Source organism: Trachemys scripta, chromosome 1 (genome assembly GCF_013100865.1).
Source record: "Trachemys scripta elegans isolate TJP31775 chromosome 1, CAS_Tse_1.0, whole genome shotgun sequence".
NCBI lineage: Eukaryota > Metazoa > Chordata > Testudines > Emydidae > Trachemys > Trachemys scripta.
The window spans coordinates 19,843,959-19,867,522 of NC_048298.1; the positions used below are offsets into that span (position 1 = coordinate 19,843,959).

Consider the following 23,564-nt stretch of genomic DNA (forward strand, 5'->3'; position numbering starts at 1 on the left):
CTTGCTCTTCCTGGAAGACTAAGATATCTGTGCGTTTCCCAACTTCCACAGTGTGAAGGGCTGGGCACAGTCTTGCCAAAGTATGGATGGAGAGTCAGATTTTTAAAGATATTTAGGCATCTAAATGGGCAGATAGGCACCTAATAGGATTATTTTTAAATTGCCCAACTCGCACAGGAATAGAGGAGACTAAGACCCCAAACTCTTGGCTTTTGTTTCCCAGCTTTCAGAATGGTAGCCATGTCAGTCTGTATCAGTAAAAACAATGAGGAGTCCTTGTGGCACCTTAGAGACTAAAATTTATTTGGGCATAAGCTTTCGTGGGCTAGAATCCACTTCATCAGATGCATGCAGTGGGAAATACAGGAGCAGGTATAAATACATTAAAAGATGGGAGGCAACTTTGAGGCAACTCCCATCCTTTCATGTATGTATACCCGCTCCTGTATTTTCCACTCCATGCATCTGATGAAGTGGGTTCTAGCTCACGAAAGCTTATGCCCAATTAAATTTGTTAGTCTCTAAGGTGCCACAAGGACTCCTTGTTGCTTCCAGCTTTGCCACTTACTGCTTTTGTGACCTTCCACAAGCCTGTGCTTATCGGGTTACCCATTTTACTAATGGGTATAATACCTACTTCACAGAGACATGTGAGACTTCATTAATGTTTGCAGTGTGCTCTGTGCACTCTGTGTCAAAAGGACTCTAGGAGAGGCCATGAAGAACAATAACCTTGCATTGGAAAGGAGCTTGGACCAGATGACTAAATAAAATAACCCTGCTTTAAATTTTATTTTATTTTCAAAATTCAGCAATAATAACCTTCCTCTTGCCTTGCAGCTGTACTACAAGACCCTTCCCTCTGACTAGGCTTCTGATTGTTAATCATTTGGAACAGATCAGCATTGAGAAGTTAGAAGCAGAGACACTGTTATAGTCTGGTTCTGTTTTTGTTTTGTTTTGATCAGGTGAAAAATTCCTTATTGAATTCAGACTACTGTGTCCATAGCTTTGCCTGTTTGAATGGTAAGCTAATTTATATCTGTTTGGGGAGTTATAGATGAAGTTATTTTCATGTTCTGGGACTGATTTCCACAGGCCTCTCCTTCAGTTACATTGCACAGCTCATACAGACCCAAACCTACAATCACTGCCATGCTGAAGCCATGTTACTTCACTTTTCTTATTTGCCTTGCATCCAGTAAAGAGGAGACTGTGATATTTAGTGTGATTTCAGCCTCTTGTTATGCACTAGAGATGCAGACTTGCTGTTTAAGTTTCCATTAGGAAAGGCACTATTTGTATTCAGAGATTGCCTATTCCATACATCCGAGAAGGGAGTCTAATGTGAGGTTATTATGATATTCTGTCAAAAAGAACTGGGTTGTGCTGAATTACATTAAATATTACTAGGAAATATATAAAAGTTTAATTCAGCATTATTTTTATGAGGAATGCTAGACTTTTTGTCATTTTTTTTGCATATATCTTCTCTGAAATAACTCAGATATTTACAGCTAAATGCTAATATGTATGTATCAAGAGAAAGGGTAACAACATCAAGCAATTCTATTTCCTACTGCATGCATAAGGGCCCTACTTTAAAGTAGGTTCACCTATGCCCTAGCTTGATGATTTTTATTTCCTGTGGCTTAAGGGCCTGATCCAAAATCCACCGAAGTCTATGGAAAGCCTTCAATGAGTAATTCTACAGATTTAAAAGGGAGAACATTTCACATGCTTTAAACCCAGTGTCTGGGTAGCATTTGATCACTCGTGTGCTTGTGTAGGGGTTTCAGAGGAAATTCTCTCTCGACCATGTAAAGAAATTGCTCAGATCTTAAACACCCTCTTCACCTGAGCAGTTTAGAGTTTAGCAAGAGGGAAGCTTTGGCTAGGGATGTCTGAACCTTAAAATATGTGAGAATTTAGTTTAGTTTGGGTAAATACCCAGTAAAATGAATGAATACCTGAACCTGACTTGAAACATCAAACTGATGAAGTCTTCCACAGCCTCCGTCATATCAAAATGTGCCTGTTTTGCTACTAAGTCAGTGCATAATTCTCTGAATGTAGTGAGCGTGTGCAGTGTGTGTGTGCATTAGCTCATCCGATGTTTGGAGTTGAATCTGCGCAGTAAGTTGGGACTAGGGTGTGAGAGATTCATGGAGGGCCAAATTCTGACTGGTGACATGGAGTAGAGCGTTAAAGATGTGTCTGAGCATGTTTAACTCAAGCACTGAGGGCCAGAGGTAAGATTCAGATGTTCTTAAGTCACCACGGATGTCCTGTAACTCCATAAGTAGCCTTATCAAATCAATGGGACATTCATAGAGTAAAAGTTTCCAGGTCTACTTGTTTGGAATGGCAAATCCTCTTGGGAGTGGGGAGAAGAGTTTTCAGTGGAAATCCATCTATCGCTTTGTCCATTTTAATCCATATTAATAAAGGTTGGTTTGAATCATAAAGGAGGAAGATACCCATTACATTTGTGTAACTGACATTGAACAGAAATCCTTTCAATCTAGTCTTCTAAATGTATGGAAGATAATCAGATTTCCCTATTAGATTTTATTAGTTAATATGATTGTCTCATGTTGGATATGAGGTCATCTTGTTAGAAAAACTGATTAAGAAGGTCTGAAAATATAATTGTTATTCATGTGATAATAGAAGATGAGCTTGGAAAGCATTAGGCAAAGATGTAAAATAGTATTTAGTTAATTGGTACACTAAGGTTGAGTTTGAACTTTTCTAGTCTCCAGTGTTATGGCCAGGAACACATTTTCCAGCATGTAATATGAGAGGGATCTGGATAATTTAGGGGGTTGGTAAATGGGGATAGAGTTTGAGTCATGGGTTCAAATCAGTTTATAATAGAAGTCCCATTCTTAGTAGACAGGTGTCCCCACTTCAGAAGCCACTGTTACTACTGGCAATTACTCTCTTTTGACAGTCTCATGAAAAAAGATAAGGACTGATGGATGTGAATTATACTGTAATACTCAGGGGTGGTCCATCTAGAAGTGTATTGAGACATGTTGGCATGGCACTGTGGGGAATCTGGAATTGTTATCTGTGTGGCACCTGTCCATGAGATGATTAAGCAGTGTTGGGTCTCCAGGGTTCTTAGTCTGACACCTTTCCCGGGAAATCTATTCACTTACAACAGATAAAAGAAGGGTGATGGGGGACAATATAAGGGGCCTGATCATTTGTCTCAGCCAAGCTGTGATCAGCGAAAAACAATGGACGGGGGGATGATGAGCATTGGTGGTGTTATGCTATCTTTATACCTCTCTTCTCAATTATAGGGATGCACGTTAGAACATCCTCAAATCTGCTTTAACTTCTGTCAGCCCCAAAGGGGCTGTTGTACAACTAAGGGTCTGTAAAGCACATGGTGCTCTAGACTTGGTCCCTTCACCGTCAATCACTCCCTTTTGCTCAGCATGTCCTCTAAACCCAAGTGCCTAGGGGTGTGTGGCCTAGGTTCTGTGCTACTCATAGACTAAACTGTACTGGGGAATCCTTATATTGTGGTTATGCCAGCAAGAATTGGATGCTGGCCCACAGTATTACTAACGTCAGAATTTTAGTATTTTTAAAGGGTTTATTATTAGATTACATTAGATTTAAATATATATTTTAACTCTGTAATTTATGTACATTTTGCTTGTATAAATGGAAGCATATCAAACTAAAAATTATTTTATGGTAAGATATTAAAAAAGAAGGGGGAAAAAAAGCAAATTGGTCATGGTCCAAATATATATTTTTGGTCTTCCACAAATTAATGTAAAAAATGAATTAGTAATACACACACAAACACACACCGCATGAGTCTTGTTCACTTCTAGTTTCTTTATCAGAAAAGATTACTTTGGCAAACAAGCAATTACTTTAGCAACAAGATTACTTTAGCAAATTTTTTTTTCAGCCAAATGGCTTTCAGGCTTAATGTGGTGGGTCAGCTGCTGTATAGTTTGAAAGCATTTTATTATTTAACCCATGCACCATGAAATGAGATTCTAGAAAACATGGTCTTGCCCATCATTTATGTTATAGTTTATTTTCTTCAATTTAAGGTTTCCATGCTATCAAAACGAATTGAATCGCCTATCAAGAGACTTTTTGTGCATGCAACACCATGGTGCTTAAGGGTGCAATCCTCTCCTTTAATTATGCCTTCATAGCTGCCTGTCCTTAAAAATCAGTCACTCTGCATGGCAAGTGCCTCAGATGACTTTTTCCCTCATAATACCCATTTCTGCTTGCTGGGATGTCAGAGGGCAGGATTCAGCCCTAAGGATGAACTGTTCACAGTATCTGTGTACTCTATACTGTACCAAACCAGTGAGTCTACTGTGTAATTATAGAAATAATAGTTCTCTTCTCCCCTACCATTTTTACTCCTACATACATCTCTGGCCTTAAAGTCTTCTTCCTACATACAAAGGTGATCAGCATACAGCTATAGAGCCCTTAATCAAATGTATGTGCTATGTATTTAAGACAATGAAGGATTATACTTAAGCTACTTTAATACTAGCTGGTTAATATTTGTACAGAGTTTGGGGAAGATGGAAAACACTAGAAAGTATGAGGAAGCAATGTTACTATTATCATTCAGAGCTGATCAGAGAAGTGATGGGATGTTTTGTAAAACACTGTAATTGAGTGATTCAGTCATTCTGTGGGCCAATCATCATCAGCTTGTGTAAATTAGCATAGCTCCAGTGATTTTTCAATAGTGTTAAATCAGTATGCATCAGTTGAGGGCTTGGCAGCATACATGTTCATTTGTTTCTTTAATTGTGAATTTTGATGGCAACTATTTAGGCTTGGATTATTTATGGTGCTCATTAGCAGTGGGTGAAATCCTGATGCTATTGAAGTCAATGGATTTTTTTGCCATTTGAGCACCTATGGAGTGCAGGTGAATTTATTTCATAACATTCCTGCTCTGTCTGTCATGCTGATCAATGGTGTTTCCTTGTGCTCACCCATCTGTCTGTCTATGAACATGTTTTTTTGTCTTATTGTTAGATTGTAAGCTGTTTGGGAACAGGGACCATCTTTTTATTCTTTGTACAGAACCGAGCACAGTGGGGTGCTGGTCCATGCCTGGGGCTCCTAGTCTTTATTGTAATACAGATAAAATGCCTAATGATAGTTTAGGCGAGGAACCTTAGGAAGAAAACATAAGGCAATTCTATGGCTATACTATGAAAAATATAATCAGATGGTCAGTTATCATTCATGGTCGAACTAAATTTGCCATACACAGAGGGAAGGCTACGCACACAGACTGTTATACAGGAGAAGGCCATCAGGTCAGAAATTTTCACCTTTGGTCTCAGTACTAAATTTCAAGTAGTCAACGCAATTGCCTTTCCGTTGCACTTTGTCTCCTATTGTTTCTTAACTGACGCCATAGTGTTCCTCAGTGTGACAGTTGCCATCTTGGTTGATACTGAGGACCTGCAGAGCTAAAAGCTGGAGATAGTTGAACTTGAACTAAAGAACCTAGGCTGCCTTAATATTCTCTGTGGTTCAGGTGTACACTGAGGGGGTGAGAGCTCCTCTGGGGGTGCAGGCTCTGGGGGGGGGGTGGCTGGGGCTGAGGGGCTTGGGGTGCAGGAGGGAGTCAGGGCTGGGACAGGGGGTGTGGGGTGTGCACTCTGGGAGGGAGTTTGGGTGCGGAAGGGGGTTCTGACCTTGGGCAGAGGGTTGGGGTGCGGGCTCCAGCCGGATGGTGCTTACCTCAGGTGGCTCTGTGGCGCAGTGGGGCTAAGGCAGGCTCCCTGCCTGCCCTGACTTTGTGTGGCTCCCAGAAGCGGCTGGCATGTCCAGCTCCTAGGTGGAGGGGCAAGGGGGCTCTGCGCACTGCCTGCAGCTACAGGTGCCACCCCCACAGCTCCCATTGGCCGTGGTTCCTGGACAACAGGAGCTCCATAGCCAGCACTTGGGGCAGGGGCAGTATGCAGAGCCCCCATGGCCGCCCTTGTGCCAGGGAGCCTGCCTTAGCTCCACTGCACCACTGACCAGACTTTTAGCAGCCTGGTCTCTGGTGCTGACCGGAGCCACCAGGGTCCCTTTTCAACCGGGCATTGCAGTCAAAAACCGACGCCTGGCAACCTAGTTGTCAACCACTGTACATAAACATTATGTCATTTGTTGGAATCTAAACAGCATATAGTAACTAGGTCCAGAATCCTGCACAGAGAACTCTTATGCCCTCATGGAGTCCAGCTGAAGTCAGTGCGATTCAAAGTGCGTGTAAGGGTCATCCCTCAAAGATCTCTTTTCAGATGGGGACCCTATTTGCTAAAATCAGTTTTGAATTGGATTGTGATGTGGTGCAGAAAAGCTACACAGACCAAAGTTCTGAGTAGACAGCAAGGCCACGGAACAAATATTCCAGTGGGGTCCTGCAGGCATCACTTCTGTGTCCTACTACACTATTCAACATTTTTATCAATGACCTGGAAGAACACACACAATCATCACTGATAAAGGTTTGCAGATGACAAACCAATTCAGGGAGTGATAAATAATGAAGAGGACAGGTCACTGGTTCAGAGTAATCTGGATCACCAGGTAATCTGGGAGCAAGCAAACAATATGTGTTTTAATACGACTAAATGTAAACGTTTACCTCTAGGAACAAAGAATGTAGGCCATACTTACAGGGATGGGGAACTGTATCCTGGGAAGCAGTGACTCTGGAAAAGATTTTAGGGTCATGGTGAACATGAAGCTGAACATGAGCTTCCAGTGTGATGCGGTGGCCAAAAGAGCTAATGTGATCCTGGGATGCATAAATAGGGGAGTCTCGAGTAGCAGTAGAGAGGTTGATTTACCTCTATATTTGGCGCTGGTGCGACCACTGCTGGAATATTGTGTCCAGTTCTGCTGTCCACAGTTCAAGAAGGATGTTGATATATTAGAGATGGTTCAGAGAAGAGCCGTGTGAATGTTTCAACGATTAGAAAACATGCCTTATAGTGATAGAAATAAGGAGCTCCAATCTCTTTGCTTCACAAAGAGAAGGTTCAGGGGTGACTTAATTACAGTCTGTAAGTACCTATATGGGGGGAAATATTAATAATTGGCTCTTAAATTTAACAGAGAAAGGTATAACACGACCCAGTGGTGGAAGCTGAAGGTAGAAAAATTCAGACTGGAAATAAGGCATACATTTTTAACTGTGATAGTAATTAACCATGGGAACAATTTACTAAGGGTCATTGTGGATTCTCCATCATTGACCATTTTTAAATCAAGATGGGATGTTTCTCTAAAACATCTGCGGTAGGGGATATTTGGGGAAGTTCTGTGACCTGTGTTATCATCTAGTCTGACCTCCTGTATCACAATGGTCCCTTCTGGCCTTGGAATCTATGAATTATCTTCATAGCAGTTACCCACAGAAAAAAAAAATGTCAAATTTGTAATATGGCAAGAATGATCACTTAGGGCAGTGATACTCAGACCTCAGTGGTTCAGGAGCCAAATTAGCAATCAGCATTACCCAAAAGAGCCACAGTAGTGTGAATTCATTGTTTCATTTACTGTAGTGCTGTATTCGTATTTAAACAGTATGATGGGGAAAATATTTAGTTATATATAATTTATTTTCACAGCAGAATGACTGACCAAGTATTATTTTATCAACTACAATTAGTTAATAACATAGTAAAACATCCTGATTGGTTAATAATTAAATCACAGTGTTTTAATATAGTGAGCTGCAAAGAGCCACAGGAGATCCATTAAAGAGCCACTTGCGCCTCGCGAGCCTCAGTCTGAGTATCACTGATTTGGGGTCATTTAACCACATTTACTCACGAGTAGTACTCTGCTCTATAAATAGTCCTATCTACTGCAATGGATTACTACAGAGTAAGGTACCATACATGAAAAAGGGTAGCAGAATCTAGTCCTATGTGAGTGGTTTAATTAAGTTCAGCTTAATAGAGAGAAAGTAGCAGTATTATGAACAAATAAATAATTCTTCTATCGTGCAATGCTTCATCAGATTTTATTAAAACATTTTAAAAATAGTATTCTCATAATATTCTTTCATTCTTGCTTCTTTTTGCCAGGAACTGCTTTACCCCACCCCATTTCTTTCCATTATTTCCCTGTGTAGTGTGGCGTTTATAATTAGTTAAAGGAAACTAATATTTGTGACAGTATATGTTCTTTTATTTATAGAATATATAATCTGCACATACTGTACAGTTATGTCTTCTGTATTATTCATACATAACAGGATGGAGTATTTGAATTATATCTCCAAAGCAGCATTTGAAGTTCATTCTATATTTCTAAATTGTTCGAAGCCAGCTGTGATGCTGCTACATTCTCCCTGGGCATATCTCTTTTTAAATGACCTAAAAAAAAATTCCTTGGAATTCAGCATTTTAGAAAGCTTTTTGTCAGACTATTGAGGTCTAATAACTCTCGGATTACACATTTTATAATGGCTTAATGTACCAAGGGGTAGTCAAATATTATTTCAAGATGAAATACTTGAGGGGAGGAGGTGGAAAGCATAAGAAGATTGATTTCATTGTACTGAATATAATTGTAATAGAGCCATGAACTGACAGAGGTCTGTGCTGGCTAGGGGGAGATAAAGATATGACAGACAAGAAAAGGGAACGATAGAAGATGAATGGGCTTTTTAGGGAGTTGCTCTTTCAACGGATCAGATAAAGCTTCTTCAGGTCTTGTTCCTGCAGACTATGGTACATCAAAGGCTTTTTTGGGATCTGGGGACTAGACCTTTAAAACAGGCAGTTCTAAGATTGACAGTTAGTAGGATTTATGTGGGTTTTTGTAACCCCTTTAAAAGTAACAGAAAAGTTGAAATAAACATAAACCTTGGATCTGTTTGCATTTTCTTAGTCTTCCACAATGGATATTTTACTTTTAGAATAGCAGCTCTGTTGGAAAGATTACAAGAAATGTAACAACAAGCAGTGTTCTTTTTCAGTGTGTGGATGAGAATATCTGCTTCTGAGCAGAGACAGTGTTTCAAAGGCTAGTTGTTTTCATATTAATAATTGTCGCCTGATTGAATTGAAGGTTATTGAAGGTAATGCCTAGTTGAACGGCACATATCAAGAAAACAGTGGACAGCAGATTTGATTCTTTAAAAAATATAAATAATTGCAGGTAAGAGCACTGGCAAGTATTAGCCCAATGCAATATTTTTAAATATTCCTCCTTGTAACAGTAGATTTTTTCCCCATCATCCATGGGGACCTAAAATAATGTCTAAATGCTGGCCTTATTAATTTTCTTTATATCATGGTATACTACTCAAAAGGATAATATTACTTAGTGTTTCTGTAGCGCCATTCAGTCATGGTTTTCCAAACACTTTATAAACTTTCTTCTTCACCACACCTTTATAGATGGGTAAATTGAGGCACATAGTGATGTAAATGATCAAAAATGAATTTGCAAAAAGAAAAGTTTGTTTGGGACCCTTTCTCTCTCCTTTTTAAACTTCAAAATATCAGCTCTTGGTGTCCCAGTTTTTGCTGGAGAATCCTGTGGGGATCTGCAGTAGGTTAGTAGCATCATAGTAGGTTCAAAGCTAAACCTCAACTTACTCATCCCACCTCTGATAGGGGTGGCGGTGTTAAGTCTTTTTTCAAGTTTCAGCCTATTGTTGCCTCACTGTCCAATTCATGGTCTCCAGAGAGTCTTCCCAGGAAAGAAAGAAGGCAAGACCTGAGATTTCTGTGATTAAAAAGCAAGCTGAAATTCTTGGGGGTGAGGGTGAGAAAAGTTGAGGTTGTCCTTGTACATCACCAAGGAACAAAAAAGGGCACAAATAACTCCTAATTTGCTGCACAGTCCATCTGTGTATGATCCAGGAGTCGTGTCTTCTAAATTATACTTTTAACAGAGCATTCCCTCTCTAGACTGCATGCTCCTACAACAATAGTGGTACAGTGTTTTCCTTGCTCGGAACAATAGGCACAGCATCTGTGTGAGAAAACGACTTAACTTTACAAAATATGCAGTCAAATATTAATTGCATTTTAAAAATAATACAACTCTTGATGTTCTTCCATTGCTTTTCATCCAAAGATACCCTTCTTTGTAAAGTTGAATAATTGACTTGTTAGTGATCACACTGTAAATTAGTTGCAAAATCTTAGATCCTTGCAGTTCTGATTCACTATCCCTACTCTAACCATTAAAAATGGCAACTTGTATGACAATAGTTGGGACTAGAACAATCATTATCATCATCATCATGTTCCCATTACGCCTCTGGCATTTAGGGCAAGAGTGAAGGTCTTCCATTCCTGTCTGTTTCTGGCAAGTTTTCAGTGGTTCCACATCTGTGCCACAGGTTTTTCAGCTCAGCTTCCACAGTTCTTCGACAGGTTGGTTTTGGGTGGCCTTGTTTTCGCTTGCCTTCAGATGTCCATCTTATTGCTATTCTGGTGATGGAATCAGTTTCCATCTGGAGCACATGGCCAATCCATCTCCAGTGTCTCCTGGTAATGATGGTGTTCATATCTTCTTGGCAGCATTGTGTGAATAGGTCTTGGTTAGAGATTGTTCTGAGCCAAAAATATATGAAGGATTTTTCTGAGGCAGGTTGTATGGAATGAAGACAGTTTGGCCATGTCATACTTTCTCATTCCCCAGCATTTTACACTATAAAGTAGAATTGAAAGTACGCAGCTCTGATAAATCTTGAGTTTGGTTTAGGTGTTGTATTTTGATGATTTCTAGGCTATATTTAAGCTCCTGAAGTTGTTCCTGGCTTTACTGATTCTGTTCCGGATGTGCTGGCTTGTTCTACCATCCTGGATGATAGTGCTGCCCAAGTATGTGAATGTTTCTACATTGGTGAGAACGTGATTCTTTATCCGTACTGGTGATGGTGAGGGAATATTAAAGGTCATGATAACTGTCTTCTTGCGGTTGATTTTCTGTCAAATTTGCTGGCTGAATGTGTTGAGTCAAGTTGTTTTTTTTCTTGTATATGGTGTTGGGTATGTGATAGAGTGAGATCATCTGCAAAGTCCAGGTCTTCAAGGGATGAGAAGGGTGTACATTTAATGCTTCTTGGCATGTCTTCTGTTGTAAGCCACATTACCCAGTCGATGGCAATGTTTAAGAGGATTGCAGACATGACACACCCCTGATGCACTACTGTTTTGACTTCAAAACTGAGCTCACTGTGATCAACACTGCATGTAAAGTTGAAATAGAAGCTTTTGATGTCATTGATTATACAGAGACGGATTCCATATGCCCGCAGAATGCACCATAGGCTGGTCCTTTGAATGCTATCAAAAGCCTTCTCAAATTCCATGAAGTTTATGTAGCGTTGCCGTGGCCATTCTAAGCATTGTTCTGTTATGTTTCATAGAGTGAAGATCTGGTCTGTGCCTCCATGCCCTTTCTGAAAACCGGCTTGCTCTTTTCTGAGAATGCTATCAACTGCCTCAGATATATGCTGGACTATGATTTTACAAAATTCTTTGCTTGGCACAGATAAGTGTGATACCATGCCAGTTATTGCAATCACTGAGAGTTCCTTTCTTTGGTATCTTCACTATTATCCCGTTGGTCCACTCATATGGCACTTTTTCCCTTTCCCAGACTGATGTAAATACAGGGGCCAGGATAAATGCTGCTAACTCAGGATTTACCTTGAACAATTCTGCATTCAAGTTATCCTTGCCCAGGAGCTTTCCCATTTTTTAAGGATTTGATGGCTTGAATGATCTCTTCCTTAGTTGGGGAGTTTGTGTTGATATCAAGGTCTTCTTCTGACTCCTGGATATTTGCTTCCTCTTTAGGTGGCTCCCTGTTCAGCAATTCTTTTTCTGTTGTCAGTACGTGGCCTTGTTTGTCCCTGATGAGTGTTTCTTGGTGTCTGCCATTTACCACTGATAAGCCACATCATTTTGTAAACAGTTGCTTGTTCACCACGAGCAGCTGCATCCTCTGCTTATGTTGCCAGATTATCAATATAATGTTGTTTGTCCATTTTCACAAGGTGTTGGACCTTCCGGTTTGCCTTGCTCTACTGCTTGTGGTATTTATCCTTTAGCTTATGGGATTTTGTGTCTAAAACTTTTTTCTTCAGGGCTCGTCTGGTTTCTATGGTGTTCCATGTCCTGAATGTAATCCATTCCTTTCTTCTCTTCTGCCTGTACTCTAGACAGGCTTCACTGCTCTGTTTATAGATTATTGTTACTTTGTCCCACATCTTGTTGATCTCCTCATCTGCGTCCCCCTCCTCTTCGTCAAGGTCTGCAAATGCCCGAAACCTGTTCTTTAACTGCAGAACAAAGGCTTTCTGTATTTCAGGGGGCTTTAGTTTGTCAACATCATAACATCTATGTCCCTTGTTTGGTGGACACACACTTCTCAGTTTTAGCTTCATGGAGGCTGTCACAAGATGGTGGTCGCTGTCAACATCTGCTCCTCTTTTCACTTTCACATCTGTCAGTGAGCATCGCCATTTGCCATTGATCATAATTTGGTTAATCTGGTTCTTGTCTCTGCCATTTGGAGAACACCATGTCAGCTTGTGAATTTCACAATATTCACATAGGGTTCCGCCGATGACTAGGTCATTCATATTGCAGAGATCAACAAGTCTCTCTCTGTTTTCATTCATGGTGCCACATCCATGTCTTCTCATTGCTCTGTCATTGCTTGACACTGAATCAGGATGATATTTTTGTGTTTTCCTTTTGGTCTGGCTCTCATAAATTTGCTGCTGATGGATTTCCACTCAAGCAGAGACTGCTCCATTCCCTTCTTCAAAAGGATGGCAAAACTCTCATGGTGATGTCCATCATCCCATCCAGAATACAGTAGAGTTTCTCCCGAGGCTGTTGTTAATCTTCCTGATCCTGTCCATCTGCTCTTGCTGACACCCAGGATGTATTAGCTGTAGCATCTCATCTCTGCTGTGACCTGAACAAGCTTCTCTGTTTTGTACATTGTTGGTACATTCCAAAAACAAGTTTGGTTTTTGTGTTGGGGTTGAGCACTTCAGTCTTCATGCCAGTGGCTTCCTTTTGGCTTTCACCACTGGCAGGCCTACGGGTCATTGACTCCTGAAGGCCATCACACACTGTAATAGTCGATTTCTCTGCTGCTGTTTCTGTAACATATTTTGTTTTTTACGGGATAGGGTTGTGAGCCCTGTGCCTAACCCCCAACCTGGAGGGCCAGGGTGTCTGTTTTGTCTGCCCCCTCCCCCACAGACCAGTCTGGCATGGTTGAATCTGCCAGGAGCAAAAAGCCCCCACTGACACAGACTCTGGGCATCGTTAGAGCATGCAAGCTCTCCTGCCACAACAAGGCATGACATCAGAGGACAGGGGGACTAGAACAGTTGATGGGGGAAAAGTAGTGTAGTCTAGTGAATAGAGCAATCGACTTACAATGGGGAGACCTTGGTTCTGTTCACTTTTTTGACAATGACTTCATATGACTTTTAGCAAGTAGCTTTGACCTAAGTTTTCTAAAGGGGCCGTGAGTTTGCATGCCCAGCTTTGCATAACTAGGGCCTGATTTCCAGAGGTGAACATCTGCAGTTGGAGATGAGGGAACATCTTAGAAAATTGGGACCCAGCTGTCTAATATTGGGCAGCTGGAATTAAATGCCACTTTTGTAAATGTGGGGCTTTACCTCTCTGTGTGTCAGTTTCTCCAAATTCAAAATGTAGATGTAAAGGTGGGTAGATATTTTTAAGGTATTTTGAGATCTACATTTATAAAATGCTACAGAAGTCGTAAGTAGCTTTATTATTTAGGGTTGATTGTTTTTATTTGGAAAATGAACAACTTGTTAAACAAGAGTCTCTACAGATTTCAAAGAGAGGCTCATGTCTGGTTCATGTCTGGTTGCTCCTTACTTTCTCTGAAATCCTTAGTATGGACAATGCAAACAGATATTCCTCCATTGTAACCCGTTTACCAGTTTGGCTCATTTGGGTTCCTCTTGTCTCTCTATAAACCAGAAGCAATTCAGAGCTGTCCTTCAAGGGTATATTGAGGCATGTGTAAGGAGTCCAATACAAATAAATATCTGTGTTGTATAGTTTTGTATGGTGAGGTCACACTTTGCTATATTATTATGAAACATGGATTAACCAGCTATAGCTCATCAGAGCACATCCTCTATAATTTGATGCAGAACTGGCTGTATCGAGTAAAGAAATGGGGATTTATAAATCCCCATCCCATTGCATTATGCCAGTGCATTATCACATTGAGGTATTAAAGGTAATGAATTAATCTAATGAGTTGTATGGGGGCAAGCCATGCTTTGTCCCAGCATAATGAATCATGTTATAATGGAATTGTTTTTGTTTTGCAAATATGGAAGTTGGCCAGTTGGAAGGTAATTGTGGGTGGAAATGCTGATAAGACATCAGTAATTTCCTATTAGCTATGAATAGTTTGAATTGCCTAACACAGTAGAGTGGGCACAGCTCTTCTTTGGCAGTCGAACAGGCTAGGCTTTGACATTGTTTATAGGATGATTGCAAGTAAATAATAATAATGAGTTAAAATTAATGCAATGCTTGTGAAATGTGCCAGCCTGTCAGTCCAGGAGTTTGACTTCCTCTGTCCATAGTGCTGGTCCAACACTGACAGCACCAATGGAAGCGTCTTATTAGTCTCCCACCAACCACTGTGGTCAAACTCCTTTCTAAAGGCACCACCAGCAGGGTGGTGATCATTCAGGTCTTGGCCTCTTTGCTGAGACTGCAAACAAAAGTGACAATTTCCACATGATAAAACTATTGTTGCTATCGGTAAACTGGAAATGAAACTGACACCACCAATTCATTTCACGTAAGATTTGATCCAAAACCTATTGTCAATGGGGATCTTTCCATTGACCTTAATTGACTTTGGATCTGTCCCATAGAGACCAAGATGTCATCAGAGGGTAATGAATTTTATTCACTATTGATCTGAACTAGATTCAAATAGATTACTAGGATCAGAGAGTTTTAGAATCCTGTTATCAATCGCCCTGAGCCATCTAGTCCACTTTCTTCCCTCTAATAACATACCTCCTTTACACTGTTTTGCCTGAGTTGGATATTAAAATGAAGGATTGGTCTTTGAATTACCTTTTCCTTGTAACAAAGGCCAGTTAGAAAGGTTTTTCTTGTGCAATAAAGATATGGAAATGCGTTTATTGATATCCTTGTGCACTTCCTTTGGTGTTTCTCAGAAGTCCTACTCTCATTACAAAGTCTGAAGATGAATTTAAAGAGAGGGTGCTAAAGCAGTTAGTAGTGGGAGTTCTCCACAGATTGTGTGAGGACTTGCATGAGACATCTATATCTACATCTCTGTTTCACCCTCACCCCAACCCCAAACAAACACACACACATGCACAAAACCCCCAAATCAAAGCTACATTAAAAGAACACTATTAAGGCTGCAAAGTCAAGTCCTCAAAATGTAGGAAATGCCAGAAGGTACCTGTGCATTCCAAGCAGGAAGCTTCCTCCTCCCTGCTGCCTGGACACCAGCATGGGGAGATTGAGAGCACAGAAAAGAAAACTTCCCTGCTTTTAGTTCTGGTGCCAGCCTGGCCCCAGCTTGCAGCAGCCCAGAGCTGTAATTGCAGATAATTTCCTGCTTAGCCCTGGCCTGGAGCATGCTTGGTGCAGATGGAATCATCAGCATTTATTAGCTGCAAAGCTCTAGCCAGTCTTTACTGCGCATGTGTGAACTGTTTTTCCACACTGTCCCCCTTCTCTCCCAGAGGCTTGTAACTTGACCATATATGGGCAGATTTTCATAGGGTTGGGAAAAGGCCAGTCCTCTGTCAAATTTCTGAGCATGGGAACGACCCGCTGATGGTCCATCCTACGACCTAACCAAATCAGCCACACCATCAGGAGCTTGTTCACCTGCACATCTACCAATGTGATATATGCCATCATGTGCCAGCAATGTCCCTCTGCCATGTACATTGTCCAAACCGGACAGTCTCTACGCAAAAGAATAAATGGACATAAATCAGACGTCAAGAATTATAACATTCAAAAACCAGTCAGAGAACACTTCAGCCTCCCTGGACACTCAATAACAGATGTAAAAGTGGCAATTCTTCAACCAAAAAACTTCAAAAACAGACTCCAACGAGAAACTGCAGAACTGGAATTAATTTGCAAACTGGACACCATTACATTAGGCCTGAATAAAGACTGGGAGTGGATGGGTCACCACAAAAACTAAAAACTAATTTCCGCATGCTAATTTTCCCCTATTGTTACTCACACCTTCTTGTCAACTGTTTGAAATGGGCCACCCTGATTACCACTACAAAAGTGATTTTTGATCTGTTGATAATAGCCCACTTTAATTGAATTGTCTCGTTAGAACTGACCCCCCACTTGGTAAGGCAACTCCCATATTTTCATGTACTGTATATATATATCTTCCTATTGTATTTTCCACTCCATGCATCTGATGAAGTGGGTTTTAACCCATGAAAGCTTATGCCTAAATAAATTTGTTAGCCTCTAAGGTGCCACAAGTACTTCTCATTGTTTTTTTTCTGTGATCTTATAGCGGGAAGTGTCTGGCAACCTTAATAGGTGGTGCTATTAACCCCACCTATAATGTGAGGTAAGTATTTAGGTGGTAAAATTTATGCAGAAATATATGCTCGCAAACACATTATTTCCAGTATCTAATAAATCTTAGTGATTGGGTAACATAATGGCAGATTAAATTAATGGTGGTAAGTGCAAGGGTATGCATGTTATGGAAAGAGACCTTTTCAGAAACACTGATTATGAATTAGGTAGAACCTGTCAAGGAAAAGGTTGGAGTAGTCCTGGTCAGCATGTGCTCAGCTAGTCTATATAGTGATTACAATGCTTGGGTGAGCAAAAGGAGCAACAGAAAATATAATGGCATTTTTTGAATATATGGCATGTTTTTACTCAATTGAGTATTAATTTTGTAATACCTCATCTCAGAGCATAGCTGAAAAAGGGAAATGTCTAAAGAGGGGAACCAGAAAAGTCTTGGGAATTACATATGAGGAGGGTTTTAAAATGAAAAATAAATAAAAAGGATTATAACATTTTGACACAAGAAGAATCCGAAGGGATAGTCATTCTCCTTTCACCGTGACCCTTATTGCATAATAAAATTGAAAGGCAACACATTTAAATAAATACATTAAATATATATAAAGAGAGTGTACCTATAGCAATATCACTTAATAAGAACAAAGAAGTAAATAACTTAATGAGATTTTAAAAAAAAAGTATTATGTATTTACATGTATGAGAAAAAACAGTTACAATTACAGTGTCTAGGTTAAAAAGTAACAAGGGATGTCAATCGTCATACTACAGAGAATGATCTGCTCTAGTGGTCATGCATTGATTACATTGACTAAGGTCATGATGTTTGCATAAATAGTTTATTGTCCGAGCCTGTTGATGTATCAGGAACTGGTTACTGCCAGAGGGAGGACAACAAACTAGATAGGGTCAGAGGCTTGCTCTAGTATTGTAACTCCCGTGTTTCCTAATGGATTTGATTAGGAATTCAGCTTTACCCTTTACGTAAATGTATGTGAGTTGAGCACCATAGAGGAATGGGGTTGATAAGAGCTTTACCACAAGTGTTGGATTTCTGAAATTTTGGGTGAAAGAATTCTTTGACTTAGAGAGGGGCAATTCAGGTGCAAATTGCTTTACAGTGAATATGCAGTGTTGTTATGGCTATGTTGGTCCCAGATATTAGAGAAACAGGGTGGGAGAGGTAATATCTTTTATTGGACCAACTTCTGTTGGTGAGAGAGATGAGTTTTACAGTGACTAGACAGGAAAGGAGATGAAACACAAAGTGGAACCTATGAAGGAGGCAACTTAATCATGTCATGATATCTAAGAGCTCAGAATATCTTGTGATATCTATGTCACCACAGTGATGGGTAACAAATAAATGCTTGTAATAGTAATTGGTATTAGGCAGATGAAAATAATGTGGAAACCTCACTGAAATGGCCGTTACTGTTCAAGTCTACAGGCTGAGCTAGCAGCCAAGAAGAGATGAGGAGGAAGATCATTAATATCCAGTATGGCAATGCCTCTTTTCCAAAGCCCAGTGTCCTTCCTGCAGGACATATTATATTATGTTACAAATAACTGCATATTATTTGTTTCTCACACACCACTGCAGGGTGAACAACCTGAGTAAGGCATTATTTCTTGGGCTTTATACAGGTGCCCTGGTCTTCACCCTGTGGGCTCAACTGGATGTGCAGCAGAGGGTCCAATATATTGAGTACATCCCACTTGTAGACGGGCATCTTTAAAAGTCTTCACAGTGATCTCATATTTGTTCATCAAATTTAGTGTCCCCACAAAAAATAAATAAATAAGAAATTTAAGAAACTATACACTGAAATCGGCCTAGCACCTGTTATATCTCATTGTCATGTTGATACCGTTATGCAGCTAGATGTTATGAGGGTTAGAAAAATAGGTATTCCTATAATGACCATTGTTTACAAGCATCATTATATTAAGACAAGTATTGAAAACACCAAAATAAATGTCTTTCTTTTTTCCTCAGAACCTTGCAAAAGAAGCAGAGACATTTCAAGCAGCACATCAGTGGAGGGATGAGTTTGGGGTAAGTTTTTTCACTTCTCTGCCTTTTCAAAAATTTCCCACTTTACAACTGTCACTCTATTCTTGCAAATTTAACTTGTCAATACAGCTGTGTCAGCAGGGATCTGTTCCCCTGAAAACATGGGTGCGGCCTGATTGAAAGAATCAGTGCTGTACATGTGCTAATTTGCTTTGCAATGAACAATGAATACGTTTGAGTTAAATCAGTTTCTGTAGGACAGTGGTGTGACTCAAGGTGCCTAGGGTAACCCACATTGAAAATGCAAGGGCAGGGCAGGCTGCAAAAAGGAAAGCACGTTCTCCCCAAACTGATGTTTAACATTGTAGTTAGAGTCACCAACCAGCTACAAAACTATGGTCCTGATCCCCTACGCTGGTTATCAAGAAGCTAGAAAAAAGAAATCACACAGCCCCCCTTTATTGCATTCCAGTCTCTGGCTCCCAATCAGCAAATAGGTCTAGTAAAGTGAGAAGTTACTTAAAACTCTATTCACTATACAAATGTGCTTCTGCTTCTCAAAGGACCAGCCACATTACCAGATAAATATTAGTTTGGATCTTACCCAAAATACCACATTGCCAGCCAATCCTTTGGTATTTAAAGGTTTATTATAAAAGAAAAGAACGAGAAGAGAATTGTTAAATGGTCAAAACAATCAGATACATTTAGGGACTCCAAAGTTCTATGCATCAGGTTCTTAGCAGCACTGGTGAGTTTGCTAGCTTGTAAAGTTCCTTTGGAACACATACAAAGCGTGGATGGGTCTATCAGTCCTTTATTCTAAGCTTCCGTTTGTAGAGAAGTTATTTCAGAAAGAAGCAGGACTGAAGACAAAATGGAGATGATGCAGTTGACTTTTTATATCCTCTGCCATGTGACTTGAACATCCTTTGTCCCAAACACAAACTCACTGCACATGGGCATGGTATGGTATTGCCACCCTTCTGTGTTGCTGCCTTCAGTGATGGGCTCTCAATCAGTAGTTGCTGCTCTCTGGTCACCCAGCTCTGAAGGCAGCTCATAAGTAAGGGTGGCAATACCACAATCCCCCCTAAAATAATCTTGCAATCCCCCCGCAACCCACTTTTGGATCAGGACCCCCAGTTTTATAAACACTGGTCTCAAATTTCACAGGGGGGACCAGATTTCACAGTCTGTGACGTGTTTTTCATGGCCACGAATTTGGTAGGACACACACACACACACACACACACACACACACACACACACACACACACACACACACACANCACACACACACACACACACACACACACACACACACACACACACACACCCCCCTTAGGTCCTGGCCAAATTCAGATCCTGTAACTAGCTCAGAAGAGCCTGGATCACTAATGAGCAACAGTCTGCTGTTTTAGTGGTCTCTGTGCATAAGGGTGTGGATAGTTTTAGATACTATGTTTGATCATGCACTCCTTTACTGCTACACTAGGCGCTTGTGCCCCCTGGCTAGCACTGTCTCTGGGCTTTGCTTTGTTTCTTTTGCCTTTCACCTTCAGTGGGAAAGATGCAGATTGTCATACTTCCTTCAGGAAAGCTTCTGGTCTCATCAGAATTCATCGCCAAGGAGAGATCTCAAAGTAATTTTTGAAATGTAATTTTATATTCATGCACGCAGCTCAGGCAGTGGCTGGAGTTAGAGTTAAGGCAATCACAATCTGTGCATATCTCATAGGCCAAAAGAGTCTGCAGTTGGATTTGTAATAAATTAGCTGCAAACCAAGCTTGTGCTTTACTGTTTTGAGTTAGGATGAGAACACCGTGCAGAATATAATAACCTTGACATTAGGTTATGCAATTAAATTGAAAATAAATGTATTAAGCGTCTTATAATTTAATTTGTTCCATTTTAGCCAGAAGTAATCTTTCTTCTCTTCTGGCCTACTTTTTAGAAAATGCCTGATCAAATTAGCTTGCGCACAGATCTTTTTGATAAACTTATTTTTCACTGCAAGATTCATTCTCCTAATGACTGTTTTGGAAACAGAAGCTGTACTGTAGAAGGCTTTCAATGGTGTCTGCTTCTTATTGTATTTGTGGTTCCAGAGTGTCTTTTATGGAGTTGTTTCTTTTCTAGGATTTGCTTTTGGGTTATTAAAGCCCCTTCAGCACCATGCATATGAATCACAAGAGAAACAAGCTTTTTTGGACACAGTCTATTGCTGATTTTAATTAGCTCATGCTCAGCAACGGTCTTGACAGCCATATTGTAGAACAATGATAGCCTGCGGGGTTTTGGAGGGTAAAAGAAAAAACAAAACAAGCACAGAGAGACTATATGGGCTGATTTCAGTGGAAGAAACCGAGGGGAGCGAGGGTAAAAGACATGACATAAATTCTGAGGTCTGTGTAGAGGTATTAGAAGTGTGCCAGTAGGAAAAGTGTAAGAGCATCTGTCATAACAACTTGTTCTGAATGTAAATATTTGTGCACAATTACACAACAAAAGTGTGTAAAATATACTAAGGTTGGAGCAAGGAAGTGTTTAAAATATACTAAGGTTCCAAGGTTTTGTGTCTGAGCTAGAATTGTACTGGGACAGAGATCTAGTATCCTTGGATAATTAGGTGATGCTAAAATAATTGGTGTGGGGCAAATCTCCAAAGGTTCAGTTCAGAGAGGACTCGGAAAACCGAAAGTTTATCCAAACTTACCCAAAACTCTTTCTGGTTAATTCTGCTGATAGTTTAATGTAGAGCTAGTAAAAATTCTCTGACTTTTTTGGGGGGTGGGGATGGTTAGGAAGAATGTAGATGAAATTCAAATTTGGATGAAAACAAAGAGACTCTCTCTTGCGGAAAGAGGCCTCATTTTTTAATGATCTCTAGTTCCATGAGAGACTTTCTTATAATATTTCTAGTTTCTAGCTTTATTTTCCAGGTGAAAGTGAGAACGGTTACTACACAAGAACTGCAGGCAAAAAGTAAATGAACTTCACTTTTTTCAATGCTCAAAAGCTCAGAAGTTGGGACATTTTAGTAGAGCATCAGATCAATATTTATTTTACTTGAACTGCTTCAAGAGAGATTCCTCTCCTCCCATCCCCAAAGTCAGGGGATGTATCAATAACAAACCTAGCTGGCATCTGGAAAGTTATGATTCAGGTGTTTGGTGTCCAAACAAACAACACAAAAGTGACTATTTAGGGCTATGCCAAGTATAAGAGCTAACCTATTTCAGAAAGGGAAGCTTTTGACAGAAGAGACTGATTTTGCTGGGACTGCATGGTGTACACTGGATTTGTCCCACTGTTTAAGAAGATGGAGACTATGGAGTAAGTAGAGGGAGATGTGGCCTAGAGCTGGTAAAGAACTAACATTTTCTCAGTGAACTGTGTAAACAAAGGGGTAGGGTTCCGTTTTCAACCCTGAGTTAGCAAGGTGGAGTCAGTAAAGAGCAATTTGAAGCTGAGGGTTAAGTTTGGTATTTTAGAGGGAACAATATTAAGACCCAATCCATTGCACACTGAATTCAGGATGGGTCTTTCCACTGATATCAGTGGTCTTTGAATCAGGCCCTAAAGGACCAAACCTGCATTCTGTGTTCACCTAACTCTCAGATTCATAGACTTCAAGGCCAGAAGGGACCTTCATGATCATCTAGTCTGCCTCCTGCACATTGCAGGCCACAGAACTTCACCCATCCACTCCTGTAATAGACCCCATGGCTCTGACTGAGTTATTGAAGTCCTCAAATCATGATTTAAGGACTTCAAGTTACACAGAATCCACCATTTACACTAGTTTAAACCTGCAAGTGACCCATGCCCCATGATCCAGGGGAAGGCAAAACCCTTCTCCCCACCCCCAAGGATCTTTACCAATCTGACCCCAGGGAAAATTCCTTCCCAACCTCAAATATAGTGATCAGTTAGACTTTGAGCATGTGGGCAAGACCCACTTCCACTGAATTGATTGTGGGTTTTTGGTGTGCAAGGATGAGACAATACATACAAATTGCAAAGCATTTCAGGTTCATAGAATCATAAAATCATAGAATATCAGGATTAGAAGGGACCTCAGGAAGTCATCTAGTCCAACCCCCTGCTCAAAGCAGGACCAATCCCCAACTAAATCATCCCAGCAGGGCTTTGTCAAGCCGGGCCTTAAAAACCTCCAAGGAAGGAGACTCCACCATCTCCCTAGGTAACGCATTCTAGTGCTTCACCACCCTCCTAGTGAAATAGTGTTTCCTAATATCCAACCTGGACCTCCCCCACTGCAACTTGAGACCATTGCTCCTTGTTCTGTCATCTGCCACCACTGAGAACAGCCGAGCTCCATCCTCTTTGGAACCCCGCTTCAGGTACTTGAAGGCTGCTATCAAATCCCCCCTCATTCTTCTCTTCTGCAGACTAAACAATTCCAGTTCCCTCAGCCTCTCCTCATAAGTCATGTGCTCCAGACCCCTAATCATTTTCGTTGCCCTCCGCTGGACTCTTTCCAATTTTTCCACATCCTTCTTGTAGTGTGGGGCCCAAAACTGGACACAGTAGTCCAGATGAGGCCTCACCAATGTCGAATAAAGGGGAACGATCACGTTCCTCGATCTGCTGGCAATGCCCCTACTTATACAGCCCAAAATGCCGTTAGCCTTCTTGGCAAGAAGAGCACACTGTTGACTCATATCCAGCTTCTTGTCCACTGTGACCCCTAGGTCCTTTTCTGCAGAACTGCTACCTAGCCATTCAGTCCCTAGTCTGTAGCAGTGCATGGGATTCTTCTGTCCGAAGTGCAGGACTCTGCACTTGTCCTTGTTGAACCTCATCAGGTTTTTTTTGGCCCAATCCTTTAATTTGTCTAGGTCCCTCTGTATCCGATCCCTACCCTCTAGTGTATCTACCA

General features: G+C 40.6%; 1 protein-coding gene across 1 annotated transcript in view; it reads left to right on the plus strand.

Moving 5' to 3' along the window:
- CACNA2D1 (calcium voltage-gated channel auxiliary subunit alpha2delta 1) overlaps positions 1–23,564 on the plus strand; it is a 676,857-nt gene that overhangs the window by 285,859 nt on the left and 367,434 nt on the right. The window contains exon 4 of the mRNA XM_034765627.1: positions 18,637–18,696. Within this exon, the coding sequence (XP_034621518.1) occupies positions 18,637–18,696 (60 nt within the window). The remainder of the gene's footprint in view (positions 1–18,636; positions 18,697–23,564) is intronic.